We start from the raw sequence: 27,244 nt of genomic DNA, 5'->3' as shown, positions 1-27,244 counted from the left end.
TAAAAGGAAAACACGTTTGAAAACCACAACTGTGACTGTCTTACTAGAGCAGTAAGGGTAGGAAGGGAATGGACCAAAGGCAGATACCACCCTCAGGGTGCTTTTGTCTTCTTTACCTCTGGAATAAACCGCTGGGTGGTGGGGAGGGAACTCTAATGGGGCTAGAGATTCCCCCAAGCAGTGGTCTCCAAAGTGAGGACACAAGATGATTGACTGGGAAACAGAGAAGAATTGCAGTTGACCCCCAACACGGTCAAAAAGTCCACATACAACTTTACAGTTGACCCTCCTCACCTGCAGATTCAACCAACTGCAGATCGTGTAGTATGTGTTTATTGGAAAAAATCTGCGTATAAGTGGACCTGCACAGCTCAAACCGTGATGTTCAAGGGTCAACTGTATTGGTACATCCTTTCATATTTATTTTTAATATCCTTTTTCATTTCTAATTTTGAGTGTTTTGTAATATATATAACAAACTAATATAGTAACTGATATAGTAAATAACTGCTAAGTAAATGAATATAACCTGGGGATGCATGCTCAAAAATTTATCGAGTTTTGAATTTCCCTCAACAACATTTTAAAAAACAAATCTATTAATTCACATAGGACACTAATTCTTACTGGCTTTTCTCTAGTTAAATCCAATAAAGTACCACTATTTCCCAAGGAGCCTCATCTCCCACTGTACACCTAAAGAGATCTTCCTGAGACTAGGCTAGACTCATGGCTTGGCTGTGACACTGGGGATTTCTGAGAACTTGGGTCATAGTGCTGTTCCTGCTGTCTCAACAATGTACCAAGAGAACACTGTATACCTGGCATCCCAGGTGACGACACATATCCAAAATGCAAGCTCCCCTGGCTTGAGCAGGTAGAAGCTCTACAGAGGCTGGCGTTTCACTCTGCTGAGCAGTGGCCTACCTCGGCTCAGCCCCACGGGCCTCCATAGTGCTCAGAATCCACAGAGCTCCCGTGATACCGTGTCAATGCCAAGGTGGCAGGGAATTCAGTATCCCTGAGTAGCTACTCTGTGTTATTGGAAATGCTGAATCAGCAAGTCCTGGGACACCAATCTCTTATTTTGCTTTATATTCCTAGTAGCTGACCAATGGGTTGACACAGTAGGTATTCAATAAACACTCGCTGAGGGCTCCCCTGGTGGCGCAGTGGTTTAAAGTCCACCTGCCGATGCAGGGGACGCGGGTTCGTGCCCTGGTCCGGGAAGATCCCACATGCCGCGGAGCGGCTGGGCCTGTGAGCCATGGCCGCTGAGCCTGCGCGTCTGGAGCCTGTGCTCCGCAACGGGAGAGGCCGCAACAGTGAGAGGCCCGCGTACCACAAAAAAAACAAAAAAAAACAAAAAAAACTCGCTGAATTAATGAGTAAGTAGTTTTTGATTGCTAAATCATAGAATTCAAAATCAAAAGAAAAAGTGACTTCCACCCAGAACCACTGCTATTGCCCCCTTGCCCATTTGAGGGCATTAGCATGGTAACTAGAACGAGAAGTCCACCACCCATAGAAGTATCCTATCATGCATTCCATATTCAAATGTATATGCTTTTTTAAACCTGTTTTTAGCCACTGTTCTTTCTTTTAGGCAACAATCAAGAATGGACATACTTGCAAATGAACATACTGGTTGACTGACTTTTAAGCGTCTGCACAGCTCCCCAGATGGGAACTATCCTGCACGTACAGAAAATAACAACCACATTGTTGTTCACTGTCAGAAACCAAGGGAGTGGAGCCTTCTCCACACAGCTGCTGGTAGATCTCATTTAGAAACACAGTTAAAGCAGTTACAGAACTTTTATTTGCATGTTACACCTCATTAACTTATCTCTGAATTAGCTGAGATGATAAAGTATTAATTATTACAGTGTAAAAAAAAGAACATTTTTACAAGTTACTGCAATAATAGAACTATTTTATTAAGCATATGAATGTACTTATTTTGTACAAAACACGTATCTTTCTCTCTGCCCCATGAAGCCACCATTCTAGAACCCCATGCTTATAAAAACACACTTTGGGCAGCAATTATGACAAGGTGAAAGAAAGTGCAATTCTGAAAGTAACAACACATAACCACATAACCAAAGTGGGGAACAAAAACAGGCAGAGGTTAGTGGGCTTTGTGGCTAGCTCTCTGCTGACAGGCCCTAGTCCTGCTCTCAACAGGAAACAATTTAGGCATAAAAACTCCTGAGTATTATTTAAGTAATACCGCCCAACCCTTCTTGGTAGCATCCCTCTTCCAATTCCATTTATCCTGATATTGTAACTAATTTGTAAGTTCTTTAAGAAATTCCGCCCTGGTTTACATCCCTGTCAGTTGCCCATATCCCTCTGAGCTTCAAAAACACAGAAGAGTAGTAAGTTTCAAAAGGATGTCAATTGAAACCTTTTATAGATGAAACCTACTACCTAGAAGTCAACCTGCCAAATATATGCACAGCTGGAGACGAGAGACTGCATAAAAGGTCCAGCTGGAAAATATCTCGGGTACCCAATTAGATCCAGTTATTCTGCATCTGTGGATTTAAAATGATCATCATCCACAGTGGAATAGATGTGTCCCTCGTTGCTTAGAAAATCCACAGCTTGCCTAGAAAGAAAGAAAAAACCAAATGCAGAAGAAAGGAAACTGCCTTTTGGATATGGCCGAATATGTAAACTTTACTCATTTCCCTACTTTCTATCTTAGCTGACAAGAATTCATGGCCATTTTGCTCATGGAAGGCTCTTGCAGGGAGAAACACCAGTAAAATTACAAAACTGAGGTAATCCTTGGAGACAAAGGCTTTAGGGCTGCCTTGGATGCCTCTCCCAAGTTGTGTAAAGCAAAGAAAATAGGACCTCACTTAAATACCAGTGTAAGCAAACTGAAACCAGGATCTAAAGCTATAGTTCCGGTTGCATATAATGTCTCCCAATATAAACAGCTATATAAAAAAATAGCTCCTCACTCATCCACCGACCCTCTCATTCCCCTCTGGGAAATCAAGTTGCAAGAAGGAAAGGAAAGGTCTTTCTAGACATGGTATGACACCTTCAAATCCTTAAAGGCCCTCAGGGTCAGTGTCAGTAACATATTTAATAAGAGTAACAATTTATAGAGCACCTACTATTGTGACAGACATTCTGCACCTCATCATCACAGTAACTCTAAGATAGGAATTATTATCCTCATCTCATAGGACAGGAAATGGAATTAGACCTGAGTATTCTTTTCTATCGAGACCTAGAATATCAACTGATTTATAGTAACAACTATCACAAACACCATAATACTCAGTTTGTTTGATTAGTTCATTAGAATCAGGAAGCTGCTTGTCTAACAGGTTATCAGGACAAGGATGTTGGAAGGACTGTCTAATGGCTTCAGGTCCAGATAGCCTGAGGAACACTGCACAGTGGGGACAGCAATGCCAATGCAAATGTACACCTGAGGACTAGGAGCTTAGGATCTCATTCCTCCAGACTAAATTCCACGAGAGGTATCTGGTCAATTTTTGCTCAAAATTACATCCCTTGCACACAATGGTACTTAGTATTTGCTGAATGAAAAATGAATGAGTGAAGTGACAGGCAGCACCATCTTTGTGAGTCCTTTTTCTACTTTTCCATGACTGAACAACTTCGCTTTTGTTAGTCAACAGTTTTTTGTTTTTTTTTTAAACTTACTTCTCATTACCGGGAAATCCTGGTGAGGGGAAACGGGTACAATTCTGGAGCCCTAGTTCACAGAAACCAAATACTCACTTGATGGAGGGTACGGTCATGTGTTGGAGCTGATTCTTGAGATCCTGAAAGTTCAATCCTTCAGGCCTTGGGCAAGCCTTAATCAAATTCAGTACCTGAAGATTCAAATCAGAAAGATTTTAGCAACTACTCTGAATCAGCTCCCCTATGTAAGCCAGAATCCCTTTATAGGAAAGAAATGAGTCAGGTACTTAGCACCATTCAGGAAGTAACATAATTTACAACTAACTGTCTGTGTCTTGCATGTCTGGAGCCACTCAGCTGTTTACCTGGTTCTGGGCCACAGTGAGGCCATTTGTTGGCATGAAGCTATTCCCACCAAAGTTCCCAGCTTCACCCATTCCTGGATTGCTGACAGGTGCTCTCCCTGCTGAGGGCTGAATTAAGAAATAAGTTTACAACATTAGTAAATTCACCAATTTAAACACAGTCCTTGCTCTTTTAAATAGCTTAATAAATAGTTTACAAAAAAACAATTTAAGCAGTTTTTTTTTTTTGGCTGCGCCACACAGCTTGTGGGATATTAGTTCCCTGACTGGGGATTGAACCCAGGCCACGTGAAAGCGTAGTTAGAGTCCTAACCACTGGACTGCCAGGGAATTCCCTAAGCAGAGTTTTCCCAATAACAACTGCTTCCCTTGGAAAGGACAGCTATTATCTAATGAGTGTTTCATAGGAAGATAAAGTCATTCTCTGAAGCATATCACATCAAACTGAGAGAAAGGTACTTCCTGGATCCTCCTTTTCTTTTGTGATGTGACAGGAACCAGAGGAAAAATAGCACTGAGAAGAAAATTACTGAGATCTGCTATAGTGGTATCTACCTCTGGTGCTTCAATCATGCAAGCATTTACTGAGTGTCAACTAGGCATGAAGCATTACAAGGAGAGAAAAGGAGACATAGTTCTCATTACCCTCTCTTTTCTTCTTTTTTACCACCAAACTTTTAAAAAATAATAGATTATAGTCACTGTTTACATTTCCCAGCACTATTTGGATTCTCTCCAAATATACCTCTGAAACAGTTCTCACCAAACGTACCAATGCTTATCAACCAACACAGCCAGTAATCCCTTTCAGTTCTCATAACACTTGACCTCTCAGAAGCAGACACTGCTGACCACACCCCTCTTGAAATGTACCCCTCCTTAGGCTTCCTGACACCATATTCTTCTGGTTCTCCACTTAATTTTCAAACTATACCTTCTCAGTATCCTTTCTCAGCCTCTTTGTCTACCTGTCTTCCAAAAAGCTGATAGTTCTCTCAGGATTTCATCCCAGACCTCCTCCGAGGCCACAAATCCTCGTTACCAACCATCTACTGAAGACCTCCACTTAGCTATCTCACGCACTTCAAAATAAAGTTTACTTTCCTCCCCAAACCTGCTTGCCCTGGTATATTCCATTTCTATTAGTAAGTCCAAGCCCAGTCCTGTAGACCTTGGCCATCTTTGAGTCTCCACTCGCTCACCTCCCACAGCCCATCACCACAGCCCATCACCACAGCCCATTAATACAGCGTTCAGTGGCTCATCACTGATCCTCATCACCCCTGATCTCCTGACTGGTGTCTCAGCTGCAAGTCTCTCCTATTCCAATCAACCCTCCTCACTGCTCCAAGTAATAACTTCTAATCATGTCTCTCCTCCACCTAAAAGCTTTCAGCTGGCTCCCCCTGCCTGTGAAAATAATATAAAACTCCTGGATATTAGACCGACTACAACTAGACATCAAAGTCTGTATTTTATTCTTGACCATCCCCTTTCAACACAGGGAATTCTTGCCAGTCACACACACGCCTCTGACATGTTATTCCATGTCTGGAATGCTCCTCCCCTCATCTGCTTGGGAAACACCCTTCTCATCCTTCAAAGCCCAACTTAATTGTCACTGCCTTTGTGAAGACTTCCCTGACATCCCCCCAGGCCAAAGTTAGTTGTGTTCTTCCTTCTTGGCTCTCACAGCATTTGGCCCATTCCCTCTCATAGTAGCCATCGCACTGTTTGCCTGTCACTTTCTCCCATAAGCCCCTTCAGCTTTGCACAGTGCCTGGTGGGCAGCAGGTGCTCAGTCAATGTTTAATTTATTGAACTGAATAAAGATGACAAAAGATTAAATATGTTAAGTACTCATTACAAGTAAAAGAGCATTGTGGAAGCTCATCAGTGAATCCCATGCAGTCAAGAGACTCATTCATTCAACAAACGTTCATTAGGGCTTCCCTGGTGGCGCAGTGGTTAAGAATCCACCTGCCAGTGCAGGGGACGCGGGTTCGAGCCCCGGTCCGGGAAGATCCCACATGCCGTGGAGCAACTAAGCCCGCGTGCCACAGCTACTAAGCCTGTGCTCTAGTGCCCCTGTGCCACAACTACTGAGCCCACATGCCACAACTACTGAAGCCCGCACGCCTAGAGCCTGTGCTCCGCAACAAGAGAAGTCACCACAATGAGAAGCCTGCGCACTGCAATGAAGAGTAGCCCCCGCTCACCGCAACTAGAGAAAGCCCGCGCACACGCGCACAGCACGGAAGACCCAACGCAGACCAAAAAAAAAAAAAAAAAAAAAAAAAAAAAATCATTAAATGCCAATGCTTCGAGGTCATTAAAAAAAACCCCAAAATTCAGTCATGGTCTCCTGTTTTCAAGCTAGATGCCTTCACGTTGCTTGCTGGTGAGACAGAAGTCCTATTTTATGATCCAGTAATACTGAACTGAACGCTATTTCTTCCCTGGATACCTCTGCTGAAATGACCTCATAAACATGCTTCAGGTGCGCCCCTGCTCCCATGTGTGTATTTTAAGACTTGGTTTAGGCATCACCTCCTCCAGGAGGCCGTTTTTGATGTCCAGGTCAGGACAGGAAACTCTTCTCTGTGGTTCGACAGCACCCTGCACTTGCCACTCCTCACTGCTTAAGTGATCTGAACCCTCAATGCTTAAGGCAAACTCTTTGAGGGAAAGGATTATTTTATTTACTCCTCAATATAACTGACTATACTCACAGCTTCCACCCATCCTCACTTTAAAACCATTTTTATCACAGAACATTTGATATATATGTATAGGTTATGAAGTATAGTCATAAAATAAACACCCTAAACTTTCTACCCAGTCCCATTCTTTTTAACCCACATTTCCCCTAACCATTGCTGAAGCCTCTCTTCTGAAGATCCACGTTTCCAAATCCGACGGACCTCTCTCATCACCTTACTTGACTTCTAGGCAGCATTCTACTGTTGAACTCCACTCCCTCCTTAAAGTACTCTTTTCAGAATATTCTACAGAACCACATTTCCTGATTTTCCTCCTGCCCAACTGGCAACTTCTCTGACTTTCTCTGGCTCCTGCTGTGCCTCCAGACTCCTAGCTCTGTGTCTCAGAGCTTAGGTCTCTTACCTCTTAACTCACTAGTTACCTCCTCTCATCCAAGGCTTTAAATACCATCCACACAATGACTCCCAATGCTCTCTCTCTACCCCTGACCTCTCCTTTGAGTCCCAGCTTTATACAGTCAGCCGTCCATTCTGGTCTCCATTTGGGTGTCTGACACGTTGCATTTGCTAAGTCCAGAACAGAACTCTGGAGTTTGCCCTTCAAACCTGCTAGCTTCATCTAGTTACTCAAGCCCCAAACCTAGGAGTTATTTTTGTACCCTCTCTTTTCTTTATATCCTGTATCTAAACCATTAAGTCCTGTCAGCTCTACCTTCGAAATGTATTAGAATCCAATCACTTCTTACCCAGCTGCTGCTACCATTCCCCAGAATTACTTCTGTTGCTATTGTTGGTGCCTCATAGTCTACTCTCCACACAGCAGCTCAAGTGAGCTTTTAAAAAGGTAAATCAGACCACATCACTTCCCTAGTCAAAACCTTCTAAAGGTTTAGTGTCAATTAGAAAAAAGTAATCCTTACTATGGCCTACAAAGCCCTACATGATCGGGGTCTCGCTCCCTTGCCTACATCCCTGTACCACCTCCCATGTCATTTGCTTCACTCCAGACAGTCTGGCCTTCTTGCTAGTCTCAAGTATGCCAAGCTTGTTCCAGTCTCATGGCTTCTGACACCGCATGGAATGTTCTTCTCTCATTTAAAATTATACCATTCTTATTCCCTCCATCACTGTCTTCTCCTACTCTGCTTAATTTCAGAGTACCTATAACTACCTAAAATTATATATTTGTTTTCTTGTTGATGGTCCATTTCTCTCAAGAATATAAATTTGAGGGCAGACACTTTACCCATCTTGTTCACTGCTTTATTCCCAGGGCCTAGAATAATGATTGGCATATACTAGGCTCAATAAATTGAATGAATGTATCTTTGTATCCCCAGGGCTTAGCAAAGTGCTTGGCACAAAACAAGAGGCAACAGCTCCAGTCCCTCCTACTGTAACCAGTCTTCCACCTTGCCACCAGAATCATCTAAGGGCACTCTAATACTCAGATCAGCAAACCCATTATGTGGTCCTAGATGGACTTGCCAAACTGAATATGTACCACAGAAAATGTTGAGAAATTTCGATATGAAGCAAGAAATATAGTTGCAGGGACAAAATAATGGTGCATAAATAATCCTGTTTAGCCAATAGGTTGGAAGGAAAGCAGCAAAATGCTATCTTAGTTGGGGTTTTTCTCTGAATATGGACTGAAAATCCTGAAGCTAAGAGCTCAGCTGATAATTATGTGTCTACACTTGAAGCTTGTCTTGGCCTCAGCCATCCAAGCCACCGGGGTTAGAGGAACTTGTAATTTTGAGAGGAAAGTGTTTCATCAGGAATAAAATAACACAGCAAAGCTCATGGAGAAAATTTTTTTTGAGGACTGAATGATGACTTTCTTGTGGCTCAATCTTCAAAATGTCAAGGAAATCAAAGCCGGAGCACAGAAGTGGTTTAGGTTTTTTCAGGGAAGAGAAAAACGACGAGAATGAAGCTGCTCACCTGGCTGTTAGACTTGCTGAGCATCATGTGTGCATTGACTACTTCCAGAATATGTGTGGTAAACTCATTCATATCCTCCAGGGGCATGATCTTAAAGGCTACCAGGCTTTTCTTGTTCTATTAAAATAAAGAGAGAAATGTGAACAAATAATGAGCACATTCAAGTCAATTTCAGGTCAAAACATTGTGGCTCCTTTCTCGGTTATAGTATTTTACTAACTGAGGAAAATGTGTTATATACTGAAAATTTTTAACTCAGAGTTAATCCAAAAATAGTCAATGAAATATAGTCAAAAGAACAAAACTAGCACAGAGATGTTCAATGACTTTCCCAGGGTTATACAACCAGAGTCTAGTCTCCAAATCCAGTGTCCGCCTTCTACACCTAATGAATGCCATAGATGGCAACTGTAGGCTGAGATCTTGTTCTTTCTCTACCTTTCTGTTTGTTTTATATTGAGGAAACCCATTATTTCCTTTTGAAGAAGAAAATAATGAATTAACTTCAATATAACTCCCATTAAACATAGAGACTTACTAAGTCTTAAGTATCCTAAACTTAGGCATGACCCCAGAAACTGCTTCATGCAGATACATTTTTTTTTTCCCCCCCGTACGCGGGCCTCTCACTAATGTGGCCTCTCCCGTTGCGGAGCACAGACTCCAGATGCGCAGGCCCAGTGGCCATGGCTCACAGGCCCAGCCGCTCCGCGGCACGTGGGATTCTCCCGAACCGAGGCACGAACCCGTGTCCCCTGAATCGGCAGGCGGACTCTCAATCTCTGCGCCACCAGGCAAGCCCCATGCAGATACATTTTAACTGTCGTTTTTTTTCCTGACTTTACCTGAAAAGATCTCAGATGACCAGCCACTTTCACATATGTTTCTGGAGGAACCACAGTGTTTTCACTGCTGGCATCCTAACAGAAAAAATACAAACACACCACTTAGGTTTTAGTGATGCTGGTGAAAGCCTCTTCAAAATTTCTAAATTATGTACAGAAAGAGAAAGTTACAAAGTAAGAGCTAAAGGATCCTAATGTAGCACTACCTAGTTTGCCCTGCCTTTTAGAATTTAATTTTTAAAAAATAAAACCAGGAATTAGAATAAAAATATCCAAGTTCTATGTTATGCACATCAAAAAACAAGCAAACGATTATGGCACTCTCATTCAGTGTTCTTAGGCACACAACTTTCTGGTGGACATACTTATTGGCATAGCAACTGTACTTTTAGAAATTTAAGAAAATAAAGAACATGTATTAAGATTTAGCTTTAATATGGTCAACTAATCTATGACAAAGGAGACAAGGATATACAATGGAGGAAAGACAGTTGCTTCAATAAGCGGTGCTGGGAAAACTGGACAGCTACATGTAAAAGAATGAAATTAGAACACTCCCTAACACCATACACAAAAATAAACTGAAAATGGATTAAAGATCTACATGTAAGGCCAGACACTATAAAACTCTTAGAGGAAAACATAGGAAGAACACTTTTTGACATAAATCACAGCAAGTTCTTTTTTGATCGACCTCCTAGAGTAATGGAAATAAAAACAAAAATAAACAAATGGGACCTACTGAAACTTAAAAGCTTTTGCAAAGCAAAGGAAACTACAAACAGGACGAAAAGACAACCCTCAGAATGGGAGAAAATATTTGCAGACGAAAGATTAATCTCCAAAATATATAAACAGCTCATGCAGCTCAATATTAAAAAAACAAACAACCCAATCCAAAAATGGGCAGAAGACCTAAATAGACATTTCTCCAAAGAAGACATACAGATGGCCAAGAAGCACATGAAAAGCTGCTCAACATCACTAATTATTAGAGAAATGCAAATCAAAACTACAATGAGGTATCACCTCACACCAGTTAGAATGGGTATCATCAGAAAATCTACAAACAACAAATGCTGGAGAGGGTGTGGAGAAAAGGGAACCCTCTTGCACTATTGGTGGGAATGTAAACGGATACAGCCACTATGGAGAACAGTATGCAGGTTCCTTCAAAACCTAAAAATAGAATTACCATATGACCCAGCAATCCCACCACTGGGCATATACCCAGAGAAAATCATAATTCAAAAAGACACATGCACCCCAGTGTTCATTGCAGCACTATTTATAAGAGCCAGGTCATAGAAGCAACCTAAATGCCCATAGATAGACGAATGGATAAAGAAGATATGGTACACATATACAATGGAATATTACTCAGACATAAAAATGAACGAAATTGGGTCACGTGTAGAGATGTGGATGGATCTAGAGACTGTCATACAGAGTGAAGTAAGTCAGAAAGAGAAAAACAAATATCGTATATTAACGCATGTATGGGGAACCTAGAAAAATGGTACCTAGAAAAATGAACCGGTTTGCAGGGCAGAAATTGAGACACAGATGTAGAGAGCAAACGTATGGACACCAAGCGGGGAAAGTGGCTGGGGGGTGGTGGTGGTGGTGTGATGAATTGGGCGATTGGGATTGACATGTATACACTGATGTGTATAAAATGGATGACTAATAAGGACCTGCTGTATAAAAAAATAAATAAAATAAAATTCAAAAAGAGATTTAGCTTTAGGAGTATTCATCACAGCATAGTTTTGAATACTAAAACATTTAAAACAACCTACATATCCAACAAAAGGTGCACATTTGTATAATGGATTAGTTTATACTGCTGCAAATGATAATGCAGAATTCTATTCATTGTCTGTGAAGACCTGCTGTGACTCATGGAAAAAAGCTTATTTCCCACAAGGGGAAACATATACATCAAAACGTTAACAAAAGTTAACTTGGATAATTATAAATGATTTTAATATTTCTTTTTGGGTTTTCTAGACTATGTACCTATTATTAATAAGAAAAATACATAAGCTGACTCAAAGCTCTTTTTGATTATAAAATACACGACTATAAAAAAACGAGAATATAGAATGTATGTGTTTAAAACTAAAAAACACCCCAATTCCCATTACCTGGAGATTATCAACTATTTGCATTTCACTCTACCTAGTATTTTACATAGCTGTATATATACCACAGATAAAAGTTTGTATTCTCTCAAAGAACATTTTAAAACAAGTTGGAACTAACACAACATTATAAATCAACTATACTGCAATAAAAATTAAAAACAAACTCTTGCAAAAAGTAAAGCTGGATCTATACTTCTCTCCTTTTACCAAAATACATCATTTAATCATAAAAAGACTTAATCATATATAGAGATATAAAAAGAAACCACAGAAATTATAGAAGGAAACATGAATTGAAAAATAATCTGAAACAAGGAAAAGCTTTTCAAAGTCAAAAGACAAACTAGAGAAGTCATATAATTATGATAAGAGGTTAATATTTTTCAGGCTCTTGCAAACAAAAATAAATATCCAAACACTCCTGGGGAATCAAAGGACTTTAGACAACTAAAAATCCACCCACAGATTAACACTGAATAAAGTTAAAAAAAAAAATCCAATCTCTCTAAAACCAAAGAATTACGCACAAAAAATGAGAAAATTCTCAATGACAAGACTATTTTTAAACTATGATACAAAAATTTAAGACTCATAAAACCTACTGTTAGGGTGTGGAGAACTAATGGGGAACTCTCATGCACTAAGTAAATTGGTACCTATATGGAAGGCAATAAAAAATGTAAAAACGTAAATGTAAGATTAACCAAAAAAGAAAGTAGAAACATGTAAAATGTGTATTTCCTCCAGAAAACCTAGTTTAAATTGATCTTAAGGAGATTATCTCAATCATGAAGAGATGTACACAAAGATACTCACCGCTGCATTGTCTATAATAACAAATGATGGAAATAAGCTAAATGTTTCCTGACTGGGTCTATAAGTAAGGGATGATATATCCTTATGATGGAATAGGCAGTCACCAAAATTGATGATGTAAATTTGTATTTATTGACATTAAGAAATCAGTTCCACTACATAGTTTTGAGTGAAAAGAGCAGATTACAGAGCAGTTGCATATCATATTATCCTTTATGTAAAACTGTAAGCATACATCTCATATATGTACAGATATGCAGAGAGAAATGTCTGAAAGGGTATTTCCCAAAATGTGTTGTAACAGTAGTCATCTTTTGGATGTGGGATTTCAGGGGATCTTTAAATGTTTATAAGTGAGCACCATACATTTTGTATGAGCATGCAGTATTAGGCATCTCTAGTAACTACCCTCCCCCTTGATGGCAGGGACTGTGTCTTTTGCATTCTTTGTCTACCTGGAACCAAGCAGTCTGGTTCAGAATCAATGCTCCAATAACAACTGTTGAATGAATTCTCCTGTATTTTTCTGAGGTCCAAAAAATAAAGAATTAATAACTATCAAGTTAATTCTTCACAGACGACTTGTGGTTTTTGAAGCGAAAATAGCATACAAAGTATGCATTATCCAAATGTTCTATAATGAATGTATTTTAAAAACAACATAAAAAACCAAGAGGCCTCTGCCCAATTAAAAAATAAAAAGGGGGCTTCCCTGGTGGCACAGTGGTTAAGAATCTGCCTGCCAATGCAGGGGACACAGGTTCGATTCCTGGCCCAGGAAGATCCCACATGCTGCGGAGCAACTAAGCCCATGTACCACAACTACTGAGCCTGTGCTCTAGAGCCCGTGAGCCATAACTACTGAGCCCACATGCCACAGTTACTGAATCCCATGTGCCTAGAGCCCGTGCTCGCAACAAGAGAAGCCACGACATGAGAAACCCGCGCATCACAACAAAGAGTAGCTCCCGCTCGCCGCAACTAGAGAAAGCCCGCGCACAGCAACAAAGACCTAACACAGCTAAATAAATAAATAAAATTTTAAAAATAATTTAAAAAAATAAAAAGGGTAAAAGGAATATATTTTCTTTAAGTCTATTTTCTGCATGTTTATACATATACTCATATATATGTTGCTTTGCAAAAATGGGGCCACACCATGCATACTACCTTTTTTTTTTTTTTTTTTGCGGTATGCGGGCCTCTCACTGTTGTGGCCTCTCCCGCTGCGGAGCACAGGCTCAGTGGCCATGGCTCACGGGCCCAGCTGCTCCGCAGCATGTGGGAACTTCCCGGACTGGGGCATGAACCCGTGTCCCCTGCATCGGCAGGCGGACTCTCAACCACTGCGCCACCAGGGAAGCCCCATACTACCTTTAACATGCTCTTTTCCTCTCAACAATTTATGGTAAACAATTCTTTGTGACAATACATACATTTCTACATCATTTGCAGTATTTTAAAAAATATACCAGGATTTAATTAATAATATCCTACTGCTAACATTGAGATTCCTTTTAGTTTTCCATTATTATAAATAATGATGATCAACAATCTTACAACTGAACCTTTGCGTGTATTTTTAATTATTCCTGAATGCAAATTTCTGGCAGTGGAGTGGTCAACATTTCTCAGATGATTTTGATCATCGGCTGATTTTTGAGAAAGGTGATGCTCATAACAGCAAGGTAGGGAGGTATTCACTTCCCCAGACAAACAGTGACAATTCACTCCATAAATTAAGCGCCTACTGCTCTCAATAGAAGTGGACATTGCCATTCTCTTTTCTCCTTTGCCAATTTAATAAACTAAAAATGGTATCTTAATGTTAAGTAAACTTGCTTTTCTTATTGTTGTTGCAATTTGTATTTCATCTATTATGAATTACTTGTGCATTTCTTTGCCCGTTTTCCTAAGGTGTGGTTGCTTTTTCCTTTTTCCTTTGTAAGAACTTTCAATAATTGAAAATTTTAAATGTTCGTAATATTTTGCAAAAAATTTTCCCACTAATTTAAATAATATTTACTCAGGGCCCACTATGTAACTGGCACTGTTCTAGGTGCTAGGGATACAGTGCCTACATAAAAATCTTGTTCTCACAGAGTTTACATTCTAGTGTGTCCCGTCACTTGCCCTTTAACTTCGTTTATAGTATTTTGGGAAGTTTAAAAGATTTTAAATTTTTTATGACATCAAATGTATTGGCCTTTAATGTTAGGGTTTCTGCCTTTGATGTCTTGCTTATGTTTTATTTTTATAATAAGATCCACCTTTAAAAAGTAAGACTAAAAAAGTTCAACATCTCCAAAGTCCCAGAGTAACCCCACCCTGATTCAAAACCAACTACTTACATCTGTGTCAACCCACTGGCGAACATCCATGGGTGCAGCCGTCATGTCATCTATTTTGTAAACAATGTTGGTTGCAGCCTTCTCTGCATTTCTGATTATCCCCACAATAGTGACCTAGACCAGAAGAAAAAAAAATTTGGTTTTCTTGGAAACCAAAGCAACACTTATGTATTTTCTTAAAAATATTTATTTATTTATTTATTTGGCTGCACTGGGTCTTAGCTGTGGCACGTGGTATCTTCATTGCAGCATGCGGGATCTTTAGTTGTGGCACATAGGCTCTTAGTTACGGCATGCAGGATCTAGTTCCCTGACCAGGGATTGAACTTGGGCCCCCTGCATTGGGAGCATGGAATCTTAACCACTGGACCACCAGGGAAGTCCCTATGTTTTTTTTTCATAAATTTATTTATTTTAGGCTGCATTGGGTCTTCATTGCTGCGCGCAGGCTTTCTCTAGTTGCAGTGAGTGGGGGCTACTTTTTGTTGCAGTGCGCGGGCTTCTCATTGCGGTGGCTTCTCTCGTTGCGGAGTATGGGCTCTAGGCGCACGGGCTTCAGTAGTTGTGGCTCGCGGGCTCTAGAGCACAGGCTCAGTAGTTGTGGTGCACAGGCTTAGCTGCTCCACAGCATGTGGGATCTTCTCAGACCAGGGCTTGAACCCGTGTCCCCTGCACTGAGGCGGATTCTTAACCACTGCGCCACCAGGGAAGTCCCCTATGTGTTTATTTATTTTTTTGTGGTAAGCAGGCCTCTCACTATTGTAGCCTCTCCCGTTGCAGAGCACTGACTCCGGACGCGCAGGCTCAGTGGCCATGGCTCACGGGCCCAGCCGCTCCGCAGCATGTGGGATCTTCCCGGACCGGGGCACGAACCCGTGTCCCCTGCATCGGCAGGTGGACTCTCAACCACTGCGCCACCAGGGAGGCCCACCCCTATGTATTTTCACCCCTATGTATTTTGTTGAGATGTTAGTTTTATCTCATTCTTCATTCCTATGATTAAGTGACTCTTCCACAAATTATTTTTACTTACCTGTGAAATCTCAACATTTCCAATTCTGAACACTTCATCAACCAGAGTAGCAGAAAGCAGCTGAGATATGGTACAGGGTACAATATGCTGAGCTCGGGCTCTCTGAAAAAAAAGTATGCATACATCCAATTAAGAAAATAATAACTACTGTTCATTTAGCACCTGCTATGTGCCAAGCACTTTACATATATTATAACATTGAATCTTCAAAATGCACCTCATTATCCCTGCTTCACAGAGATGAAAACCAGGGTTATATAGCTAACAAATGCCACACTTTAGATTTCAAACCCAGGCTTGTCTGACTCCAAAGCTCCTGATGAATGGATAAGTTTGTGCGGTACTAGGGATCACCAAAATGAGTAGGCCAGAGTGCAAACAGCATAAGGAAGATGACCTGCTTCTGGAACAGACTTTTAAAGGAAACCCCACCTTTAGGAGCTGGCTTTTTATCACAGATGAGATGGTACTCAGAAGGGGTTTGAGAGATGGCCAGCAGAGACAGAACATTGGAGTTGTTCTAACTCTCATGATAAAATATAACAGAAAGTTAGAGGTACAGCTTTAGGATAGATGTTCTGACAATCAAATGTGAGTATGGGGAAAATGGGATAAGGGCTTGGCCACACTGGACATCTTAAAGGAAAGGGACAGGAGGTGATGGGCAGAAGAGGACACCCAAATCACATCCAGAAGCAGCCTAACACCAGCATAAATTCTTATTTTTGCCTACCACTGGGCAGAGGTTGTTTGGGGAACATAAAAATGAGTAGAATGGAATAGGATTTGCCTTCAACATACTCCTAACTTAGGGGAGGTAAAAATGTAAATAACGAGCCTGATCTTGATACACTATAGAATGAGATGCTCTATGTAGGATCTCGGAAATATTTTTGGCAATTTCAAGAAGAGGGAGCATTTAGGCTGGACCTTGAAGCACAAGAATTTCGACAGTGAAAAAATAGTGGGTAGGGAATATGCATTATAGGCTGAGGGCAAACATGCACTCTCATACTCTTAGAGGGACCATGTACAAGATGGAAAAAGCATGGTGGATTAAAGCTTACGGTTCTTCCTGTTGGAGATCAACAGGATGTAACCCAGTAACTGTTCCACATGTAAGACTGAACATAGCAGACTCTTGGTCTTCATGGATTTAGCAGTTGAAGCTTATCCCTGAAGGTCCATGATACTCGCAACATTTCACTTTGCTGAAGCCTAATTTTGAATGGTGAGTACTGCCAGGATGGTAGAAAGTAAGCCTAGCCAACTACCAGCACACATGTCACAACAGGCAGCAGCCAAGCTTGAGTGTAAAGATTATGGCTCTACCACTCAGGAGCAGTGTGTTCTTGGTCACATTTCTCTATTCATCTGTACCTCAGTTTCCTCATCTATAAAACTAGGAATAATAAAATCATTAAAAATCATTATGAAAATTAAATATATGGTGAAGTACCTAGAATAACTGGCACACTGTAAGCACTCAATAAACATTAGGAATTATTAGGTCAGCTATTGTTCCTCACTCTTTATAGCTGCAATAGCTTTTAACAAGGATATAAAGGAATCAACTGTTTTTCAATTTTACTTTATAGTATTTTATAAGTGAAGTTATATGCTATATTAGTATTTATATATTTAAAATTTGCTGAGGTCCCAGGATTTAGCTCTCATAATCTACTATACAGTTTTCACCTATCACACCTGAGATTTTCATTGTATCTTCAGCATAAGAAAACTAAGAGCCACTGTGGTAACAGCAGCAAGAATATGGGCTTTGGAGCCAGAAAGTCCTACAGACCTGTGTTCAAATCCCAGCTCCACAGCCCTGGACACACCACCACCTATTCTATAAAATGAGGATATCTACCTTTTGAGTTGTAAATGAAATATATAATGTATATGAAAATGCTAATCCCAAGCACCACATGTAGTAGGTATTCAATAAATATTATTACTCCTCAGGGAAAAAAGTTACAGATGGGTAATTATTGAGGTGTTAGTAAATACCTTCAAATTCATCTCAAATCACAGCAAGTTCTTGTTTTTTAATGAGCACCTATTATGTGCCAAGAACTGATCACAAAGAGTTTCCAGTTTGTTCCAAAGAGATTCACAGAGAGGGTGTCAGCACAAGTACTGATATGTTTAATTCTGAAAAAAATTCTTTTCTAGCTGACTATGAACCACTGGCTACTCTGACAGTACTATAAAAAACCCACCATTTTTAAAGGCAAAACATGGTATTAGAAATTTCACATGATTCAATCAAATATAACAGGTTTATAGTCAACAGGAAACATTTTAGATAGAGTGTTTATCTAATTTACTGTGGAAAAGGCACTAGATTTAAACATAAAAAGACCTGGGTTTGAAACTCCAGTTTATAACCATCATTGTTCTCTGAAAAGCAGTCTTAATACACAGCCCCAGGGAGGGATACTGAGATTAAGAATTCTAACAACCAGAATGAAGAAAAATAGTTAAGATAAAGGAGAAAAGATGAGAACCAATGATCTATCTTTTGTTTTTTCCTTTACAGCCTCAAGGAAGACAAAGTTAGAGGACTTGGAGTCCCCTCTGGTCTTCCTGGGAAAAAGAAAATTACAATAGACAGAAGTTGCTCATCAGATTTTGGATTTGTGCAGCATCAATGTGTGGACTAACTAGCTATGCAAGCTCAGGTGTCCCTTAATCTCCCTGAGCCTCTGTTGTGCAATGCAGTAAATAATAATTAACTCACAGGATTATATAAAATAATCATATGAAAAATATAAAGCAATGCCCAAATGTATGGGAATTATCAATGGATTTTTTTCCCACTGACACACCCTTGTGAATTACCAGTTTAGGTAAAAGCTTATCAACCTGGACATAAAACACAGAAGCTACTAATACTGAATCTTAACACCAAATCCTATATTTTTTAAAGGATGAAATCAACAGCAGCTATTAAATTGAAACTCATTTCTGAAAGAGTGAATAACAAGCATTTGGACAGCTTTTTACAGATCACTTTCCTATACATTACCTCATTTATCAATTCTCAGAACCACCCTGGGACATGAGTAGTACTTGTACTATTATCAGATGAGAAAAATCAAGGGCCACCAAAACCAGCAGTGGAAGCTGCTTCGCTAAACTCACACCACCAGTTAAAAGGCAAAGTTGATTCTGGACACCACATACTCTGGCTCCAATGCTCAGGTTCTTTTTAATAATACTCTCTGGGACCATTTACTGAAAGCAACTCTGGGGCAGGTGTAATTATATATATATCATAATATTAAGTCTCACAACAACCTTGTAAGGTATCTATTATTAATCCCATTTAGTAGGTGCCAAACAGATTTCCAAGAAGGTATCATTTGTCCAATGATACCCTGCAAGGAGTGTCAGAGCAATGGTGGATCATAGATCCACTAGACTTCAAAGACCATGTTCTTTCCACCGCATTAGAGCACCTCATTACATTTCATTTAAAAACGACTTCCAATACATGAAGAATGTAAACTAGGCTATACAAACAAGTTCACTTTTCCCACAAGGTTGATTTCATTAGTTCTATTGGTAAATTTCAAAATAAAGGCAAGGAAACAATGGATGCAAAATTAGGGGAATTTCACTTTTCAAAATTACAGCACTCAATTATAAGATTCGAAAAGATAATAATTGACAATTATCGTATCAGCTCAAGTTTAACACCCTTCCTTCATCGCATAAATTTTCTCTCACAGATGAGTCAGTAGCTTCCGGACAGTATAAGATAAAACGAAGTACGCTTTCAACCTACAGATTTCTTTTCGGCCTGGGAAGGTGTCGGTGATCCAAAGCCCCCAGGGGACTGTGTGTAGCTTCCGGTTCCCCCAAAAGAGGAACTGCTATAGCTTTCAAATCCACCTGGTTTTAAACAACAACGGTATTAATACCTGTTCCGCCCTCCAAGTCTCTGAAAAATCCACAGGACCCCCAGACTTCACCCTAGCCACTTCCAGCGTCTCCTTAACCTCCCCCCGACCCCGCACGCCCCCGCGGCCGGCCCCCGCCCCTCCCCCACCCCCGCTGCCACAGGCCTCTCCCACCCAGCCCCTTGCTAAATCCTTCTTGCGGGTCTCATAATCCGCCCCACTCATCATTACTGGTCCACATCTTCGTCACGATTCCCTCAGGAAAGAGTTCCAGGAGGTTCCGGTCTGGTGGGTTCCCCTAACCGCCGCCGAGCCCTGAGGCGCCGCTCCGCTATATCTACTTTTCGCAGAAGCCACAAACTCCTTCCCGCGAAAGACGGAGCCAGTCAGCAGCCAGAACTCTTCTCGCTTCAGCCAATCAGTGCTCACGAATCTTACGCCTTTTCCCGTCTTCTCCAGCCGCGCTCCTGAAAACGCGCACTCTGCTCCCGGGAGGGTAGGAAGCCTCTGCGGCCATCGTTACTAAGGGCAAAATAGACTGCGAAAGCGGAAGTAAGGCTGAGGGACGTTGTGATAGGACGGTGTCTCAAAAAAATAACCAATCAAGATGATATTTCCGCACCTCTGGCCGTGTAATCCCACCCCCCGTGACACCTTACATCACTTCCTTTGTACGGCCTCCTCCTGTTCCCGCCAAATTCTTCCCAAGCGACGCCTTAATCTAAAGGGTTGTAGTAGAATTCCTGCTTCCGCATCTGGGCCTGGCGATCACGCAGCATTTGCGCACCCGGGGAAGTCACAGTACTGGCTTCACGGCATCTCGTGGAGTTGCATGTTCTTTTCCTTAAAAAGCCAAGTTCAGTTCTTTTATTGCCACCTTCTCGTCCTGATTTTCCCCAGTGAGGCAATGAGAAACCTACACTGTCTTTCCCAGAATGGCAGAAGATCTGAGAATGACATCCCCCCAACCTGTTCCTCACCCCGCTCTAATCCAGTTTCGCATCCTCGGTTGCTTCAAGTATGCTTCATATAACACAGTTGTGTCCCTACTATAGAGAGTGGAACACGTCTGTCAGTTCTTTGCTCTAAATACTACTATACTGTTAGGACTCCTCCTCCCTCCCCCAATTAATTTATTAAAAAATATTTATTGGGCTTCCCTGGTGGCGCAGTGTTTGAGAGTCCGCCTGCCAATGCTGGGGACATGGGTTCGTGCCCCGGTCCCACATGCCGCGGAGCGGCTGGGCCTGTGGGCCATGGCTGCTGAGCCTGCACGTCCGGAGCCTGTGCTCCGCCCACAACGGTAGAGACTGCAATGGTGAGAGGCCCAAGTACTGCAAAAAAAAAAGAAAAAAAAAATTTATTGATGTCTCTTTTGTTCCCAGCTCAGTGCTGGCCACTAGGATTCAATGGTAAATAAGATAGACATGGTCCCGGGCTTTTGGGCCATTGTATTTCCTTTGCTAAAACTGCAGGCACTGTTTTTTTTGGTCTGTTTTTGGTTTTTTTTTTTTTGGCTACGTTGGGTCTTTGTTGCTGCTGCACGGGCTTTCTCTAGTTGCGGCAAACAGGGGCTACTATTCGTTGTGGTGCTCGGGCTTCTCGCTGCGGAGCACGGGCTCTAGGCGCGCAGGTTCAGTAGCTCCACGACATCCGGGACCTTCCTGGACCAGGGATGGAACCCGTGTTCCCTGAATTGGTAGGCGGATTCTTAACCACTGCGCCACCAGGGCAGTCCCGCAGGCACTGTCTTAAATATTTTACATTAATTAACTCAGTCCTGTGAGGTAGGTAAATACTGCTGTTGTCCCCACTTTACAGATGAGAAAACTGAAGCTAAGTTGTGGGCGTCTATACTGAAGCCCAGGAAGTCTGATTCTATCAACCAGTGTAGTTAGTATACCTTCTTGAACATCCTAGACCTGGGGCACAAACTCACATGACAACTGGGCTCAGGCAGGAAAACTGTAAATATAGTGGATTGAATAATAGAGGGGAATTTTTTTTTTAATTGAAGTATAGTTGACTCACATTGTGTTAGTTTCCGGTGTACAGCAAAGTGATTCAGATATATATATGTTCTTTTTCCTTGTAAGTTGTTGTTTTCTTAAATTTTATTTTTTTATACAGCAGGTTCTTGTTAGTTATCCATTTTATACATATTAGTGTATACATGTCAATCCCAATTGCCCAATTCATCCCACCACCACCACCACCCCCCTCACCACTTTCCCCCCTTGGTGCCCATACGTTTGTTCTCTACATCTGTGTCTCAATTTCTGCCCTGCAAACCGGTTCATCTGTACCATTTTTCTAGGTTCCACATATACACGTTAATATATGATATTTGTTTTTCTCTTTCTGGCTTACTTCACTCTGTATGACAGTCTCTAGATCCATCACATCTCTACACATGACCCAATTTCGTTCCTTTTTTATGGCTGAGTAATATTCCATTGTATATATGTACCACATCTTCTTTATCCATTCGTCTATATATGGGCATTTAGGTTGCTTCCAAGACCTGGCTATTGTAAATAGTGCTGCACTGAACACTAGGGTGCATGTGTCTTTTTGAATTATGGTTTTCTCTGGGTATATGCCCAGTAGTGGGATTGCTGGGTCATATGGTAATTCTATTTTTAGGTTTTGAAGGAACCTGCATACTGTTCTCCATAGTGGCTGTATCCATTTACATTCCCACCAACAGTGCAAGAGGGTTCCCTTTTCTCCACACCCTCTCCAGCATTTGTTGTTTGTAGATTTTCTGATGATGCCCATTCTAACTGGTGTGAGGTGATACCTCATTGTAGTTTTGATTTGTATTTCTCTAATAATTAGTGATGTTGAGCAGCTTTGCATGTTCTTCTTGGCCATCTGTATATCTTCTTTGGAGAAATGTCTATTTAGGTCTTCTGCCCATTTTTGGATTGGGTTGTTTGTTTTTTTAATATTGAACTGCATGAGCTGTTTATATATTTTTGAGATTAATCTTTCGTTTGCAAATATTTTCTCCCATTCTGAGGGTTGTCTTTTCATCTTGTTTGCAGTTTCCTTTGCTTTGCAAAAGCTTTTAAGTTTCATTAGGTCCCATTTGTTTATTTTTGACTGGGGTCAGTCAGGAAAACTGTAAATATAGTGGATTGGATGATGGAGGGGAATTTTTAAAACTTTTTTCTCCACAGTAAGAAAAACAACCACACAGGCATAATGGTAAATAGCAACTGACATGAAGAATATGGGGTCGGTGTTGCCAGGTCATCTTAAGTTTTTTTAGCAGGTACCAGAAGCCTGCATTTTTATGTAAAAATTTCAGAATTTTGTTTATAAGTAAATTTAAAAATTAAAAGGAACTTCCCTGGTGGCGCAGTGGTTAAGAATCTGCCTGCCAATGCAGGGGACATGGGTTCGAGCCCTGGTCCAGGAAGATCCCACATGCTGCGGAGCAACTAAGCCCGTGCGCCACAACTACTGAGGCCGTGTGCCACAGCTACTGAAGCACGTGCACCTAGAGCCCGTGCTCCACAACAAGAGAAGCCACTGCAATGAGAAGCCCGAGCACCACAATGAAGCGTAGCCCCGCTTGCTGCAACTAGAGGAAGCCCATGTGCAGCAACAAAGAAACAAAGCAGCCAAACAAACAAACAAACAAAAAATTAAAAATGCTATGTAGGCCAAAGAAAAGATATCTGTGGGCCAGATGTTGCTTGTGTGCCGTTTCTTTCCTACGTAAATTCTGTTAGCGTCCAAATCATTGCTGAGAAATAAACAAGATACAGCCAAGAAGAAAAGTCATATCAAGATAACATTATTATATTAAGCCTAAGGTGATTGAAACTTTCATAGTCTGACACGTAAGAGCATATTTATGATATGTAGGATTAAATGTTAGCAATTAAGAGTAATTGGGAAATTTAAGATGTGGGTTCACTTGGAGTAGTCAGCCTCATTTGCGGTTCAACTAGTTATAAATTCAGCTGAGAGGATCATACTTTTAAAAATAAATAAAATGAAATATGAATATCTTAAAATATAACAATGCAAAACGTCAAACTAAGGTTTTTGCAAATCTTTTCAAGAGCTTGATGATCTGATAAATTGAGCAGAGGGCTCAGTTTTCAATTAGCGCTAAAATGATTAGTATTTACCTTTTGTTTGGGGAGGGGCAGTGAATTCTCTCAAGGTTTAGTTTTATCAAGTTGAAGTCTTCCTGTCACATAGAAGGGATTTCTGAGAAGTCTTCCGTTTCCCTCTCCAGGTAGACTGTTATCAGGGAAACCCACAGCAAGACTGAGAAAAGGAGAAATCACCCTTTAAAAGCAATCTGGTGACACATCCATTAGGATGGCTACTATTTTAAAAATAGAAAACAAGTGTTGGTGAGGACATGGAGAAATTGGAAACTTTGTGCACTGTTAGTGGGAATGCAAAATAGTGCAGCCACTATGAAATACGGTATGGCAGTTCCTCAAAAAATTGAAAATAGAATCATCATATGATCCAGCAGTTCCATTTCTGGGTATATACACCAAAGAACTGAAAGCAGGGACTCAGTTACTTGGACACCCATGTTCATAGCAGCGTTATTCACAAAAGCCAAAAGGTGGAAGCAAACCAAGTATCTATTGACAGATGAATCAATAAACAAAACGTATGGGACGTACAATGGAATATTATTCAGCTTTTAAAAAAGGAAAGAAATTCTGATACATGCTAAAATATGGGTGAACCTTGAAGACATTATTCTAAGTGAAATAAGCCAGTCACAAAGGACAAATATTGTATGATTCCACTTATATGAGGTACATAGAATAGTCAAATTCATAGGGACAGGAAGTAGAATAGTGGCTACCAGGGGCTGGAGAAAAGGAAGAATGGGGAGTTATCATTTAATGGGTATGGTTTCCACTCGGGAAGATTAAAAGTTTCCCTACTTCCCTGGTAGCAGAGTGGTTAAGAATCTGCCTGCCAACGCAGGGGACATGGGTTCGAGCCCTGGTCTGGGAAGATCCCACATGCTGCAGAGCAACTAAGCCTGTGCACCACAACTACTGAAGCCCGTGGACCTAGAGCCCGTGCTCCGCAACAGAAGAAGCCACCGCAATGAAAAGAATGTGCACCGCAAGGAAGAGTAGCCCCCGCTCGCCAAAAAGCCCACATGCAGCAACGAAGACCCAACGTAGCCAAAAATAAATAAATTAATTAATTAATTAAAAAAGAAAAGTTCGGGCGATAGATAGTGGTGATGGTTGCACAACAGGAATGTAGCTAATGCCACAGAACTGTACTTGAAAATGGTAAAAAGGTAAATTTTATGTCGTTTGTATTTTAACCCAATTAAAATTTTTTTAAAATCCACCCTGGTATTTATTGAGTGTATGCCACAGGCCAGAAACGTGCATTATCTCTGCTAAATTCTTCATATGCATTATCTCCCAAAGTTTTTGACCTGCCATTTAAACCTCCAAGTTCATTTTGCCTCCACATTATAAATACACATATTTTAATCAGAATGTTCTCAACGTTGATGAATTTTCATTTAGACTTAATTTCCTGTTCAATTTTTTGTATAGTGAGATTTAGCCATTTCTAATTTTTCCATTTTCAGTTTTGCAGAAATCATTGTGAATCCATTCTTCCCTGGGCAAACTTTACAATGAGTGTTAAATTCATCATTCAAATTTGATTCATACCAAATTTTACTGGTTTTTCACATCTGCCACTATAGTTTCATGGGTGCTCATTTCTATCAAGTACAGTTTGATTCAGGGGATTTCTGGTAGTTTTCAATGTTCACAAGATGTGATTCTCCTTTTTTTTTTCCTAAGACAATTTTACTGGATGGAGTAGCTATTTTCAGTTTTATATTGTACTGATTATTTCCACCAGTAATAATCATTATGAATTGGATAATACTGATAGAATTCTTTTAATATCAAAGAGGTTTTTAGAAGTGGTGCAGAACACTATTTGTTTAATGCTCAATTTTTTAACTCTTATAGGTAATAATCCTTGAAATCAATCTTTTGGGTATTTAAACATTGTTTACAAACTTAAATATCCTTAAATTTTTTTTTTTTTTCGGTACGCGGGCCTCTCACTGCTGTGGCCTCTCCCACTGCGGAGCACAGGCCCCGGACGCGCAGGCTCAGCGGCCATGGCCCACGGGCCCAGCCGCTCCGCGGCACGTGGGATCCTCCCGGACCGGGACACGAACCCGCGTCCCCTGCATCGGCAGGCGGACTCCCAATCGCTGCGCCACCAGGGAAGCCCATGCTTAAATTTTTAAACTGCAATTAAAGTGCTAGTATGGCTGGCTGATTCTTATGAATACTTCAAATATCTTAAAGAGCAGACAAAATACAAAAATGATAATTGTGAAGTTAATGAAGTTGAAGTTTCAGGGCTCTTTGCTTGCACAGCCTCTTCCAAAGCCCTTCTTTTGTTTAGATACCTCTTTAATATCTTACTTTGCATTCTTTTTCTTTTTCTTTCTTTTTTTTTTTTTTTTTGCGTTACGCGGGCCTCTCACTGTTGTGGCCTCTCCCGTTGCGGAGCACAGGCTCCGGACGCACAGGCTCAGCAGCCATGGCTCACGGGCTCAGCCGCTCCGCGGCATGTGGGATCTTCCCGGACCGGGGCACAAACCCATGTACCCCGCATCGGCAGGCGGACTCTCAACCACTGCGCCGCCAGGGAAGCCCTGCATTCTTTTTCTTAAATAGGGCTACACAAATTGTTTAAGCCTCAGGCCCAACAAAATCTGGTGCCTCCTTTCTCCTGCTTCCTTGGACCATTGCTTTATTTATTTTATCATCCTGTGGTTTCTGTAGTATTATCCTTGGCTTTCAAACATTCAATCAGACTGAAAAGAAAAAGATATGTCATCTTAATCCAGTTGAGGTTATTGGATCTGGGTCTTCAATCAATTTATTCTTAGTCAGGTCTCATGACTTGCTTGTGTGGTCCAAGGGGACTGTCACCAGGCCACAGATGACTAAGCTGAGCTTCCTTTTTGTAATATCTGTTAGACTTTTAAAGTCATACCTTTCTCTTAGGTTTTCATTGTTTGCAACCTAATGTCTTTTCTCAAAATCATGGGCTTTCAGTCTCACTTGGGCAGCATTATATAAACTGCTGTCCTGTTGTTTTCTTTTAATTAGTTAATTAATAAATTTATTTATTTATTTATTTTTGGCTGCATTGGATCTTCGTTGCTGGGTGCAGGCTTTCTCTAGTTGTAGAGAACAGTGGCTACTCTTCGTTGTGGTGCGTGGGCTTCTCATTGCGGTGGCTTCTCTAGTTGTGGAGCACAGGCTCTAGGTGCTCAGGCTTCAGTAGCTGTGGCATGCAGCCTCAGTAGTTGTGGCTCACGGGCTTATTTGCTCTGTGGCATGTGGGATCATTCCCAGACCAGGGCTCGAA

The 27,244-nt window shown here is 41.0% G+C and overlaps 1 protein-coding gene across 1 annotated transcript; it reads right to left on the bottom strand.

The window, feature by feature from the left end:
* Positions 1 to 1,802: 1,802 nt before the first annotated feature.
* On the bottom strand, positions 1,803 to 20,347 carry RPA2 (replication protein A2). Its single transcript, XM_027109493.1, is given in 11 exon segments — positions 1,803 to 2,617; positions 3,775 to 3,869; positions 4,044 to 4,151; positions 8,714 to 8,830; positions 9,559 to 9,633; positions 14,876 to 14,989; positions 15,909 to 16,010; positions 19,705 to 19,811; positions 20,051 to 20,072; positions 20,075 to 20,215; positions 20,217 to 20,347. Coding segments are annotated over 11 exon segments (1,086 nt in total). The 5' UTR covers positions 20,337 to 20,347; the 3' UTR covers positions 1,803 to 2,532.
* Between the last annotated feature and the right edge of the window lie 6,897 nt (positions 20,348 to 27,244).

Source organism: Aethalodelphis obliquidens, unplaced genomic scaffold, assembly GCF_003676395.1.
Source record: "Aethalodelphis obliquidens isolate GAN/ISIS:26980383/991018 unplaced genomic scaffold, ASM367639v1 scaffold9, whole genome shotgun sequence".
Classification (NCBI taxonomy): Eukaryota; Metazoa; Chordata; class Mammalia; order Artiodactyla; family Delphinidae; genus Aethalodelphis; species Aethalodelphis obliquidens.
Note: the sequence above shows the minus strand (reverse complement) of the source record. Positions and strands in the feature narration are given on the sequence as shown.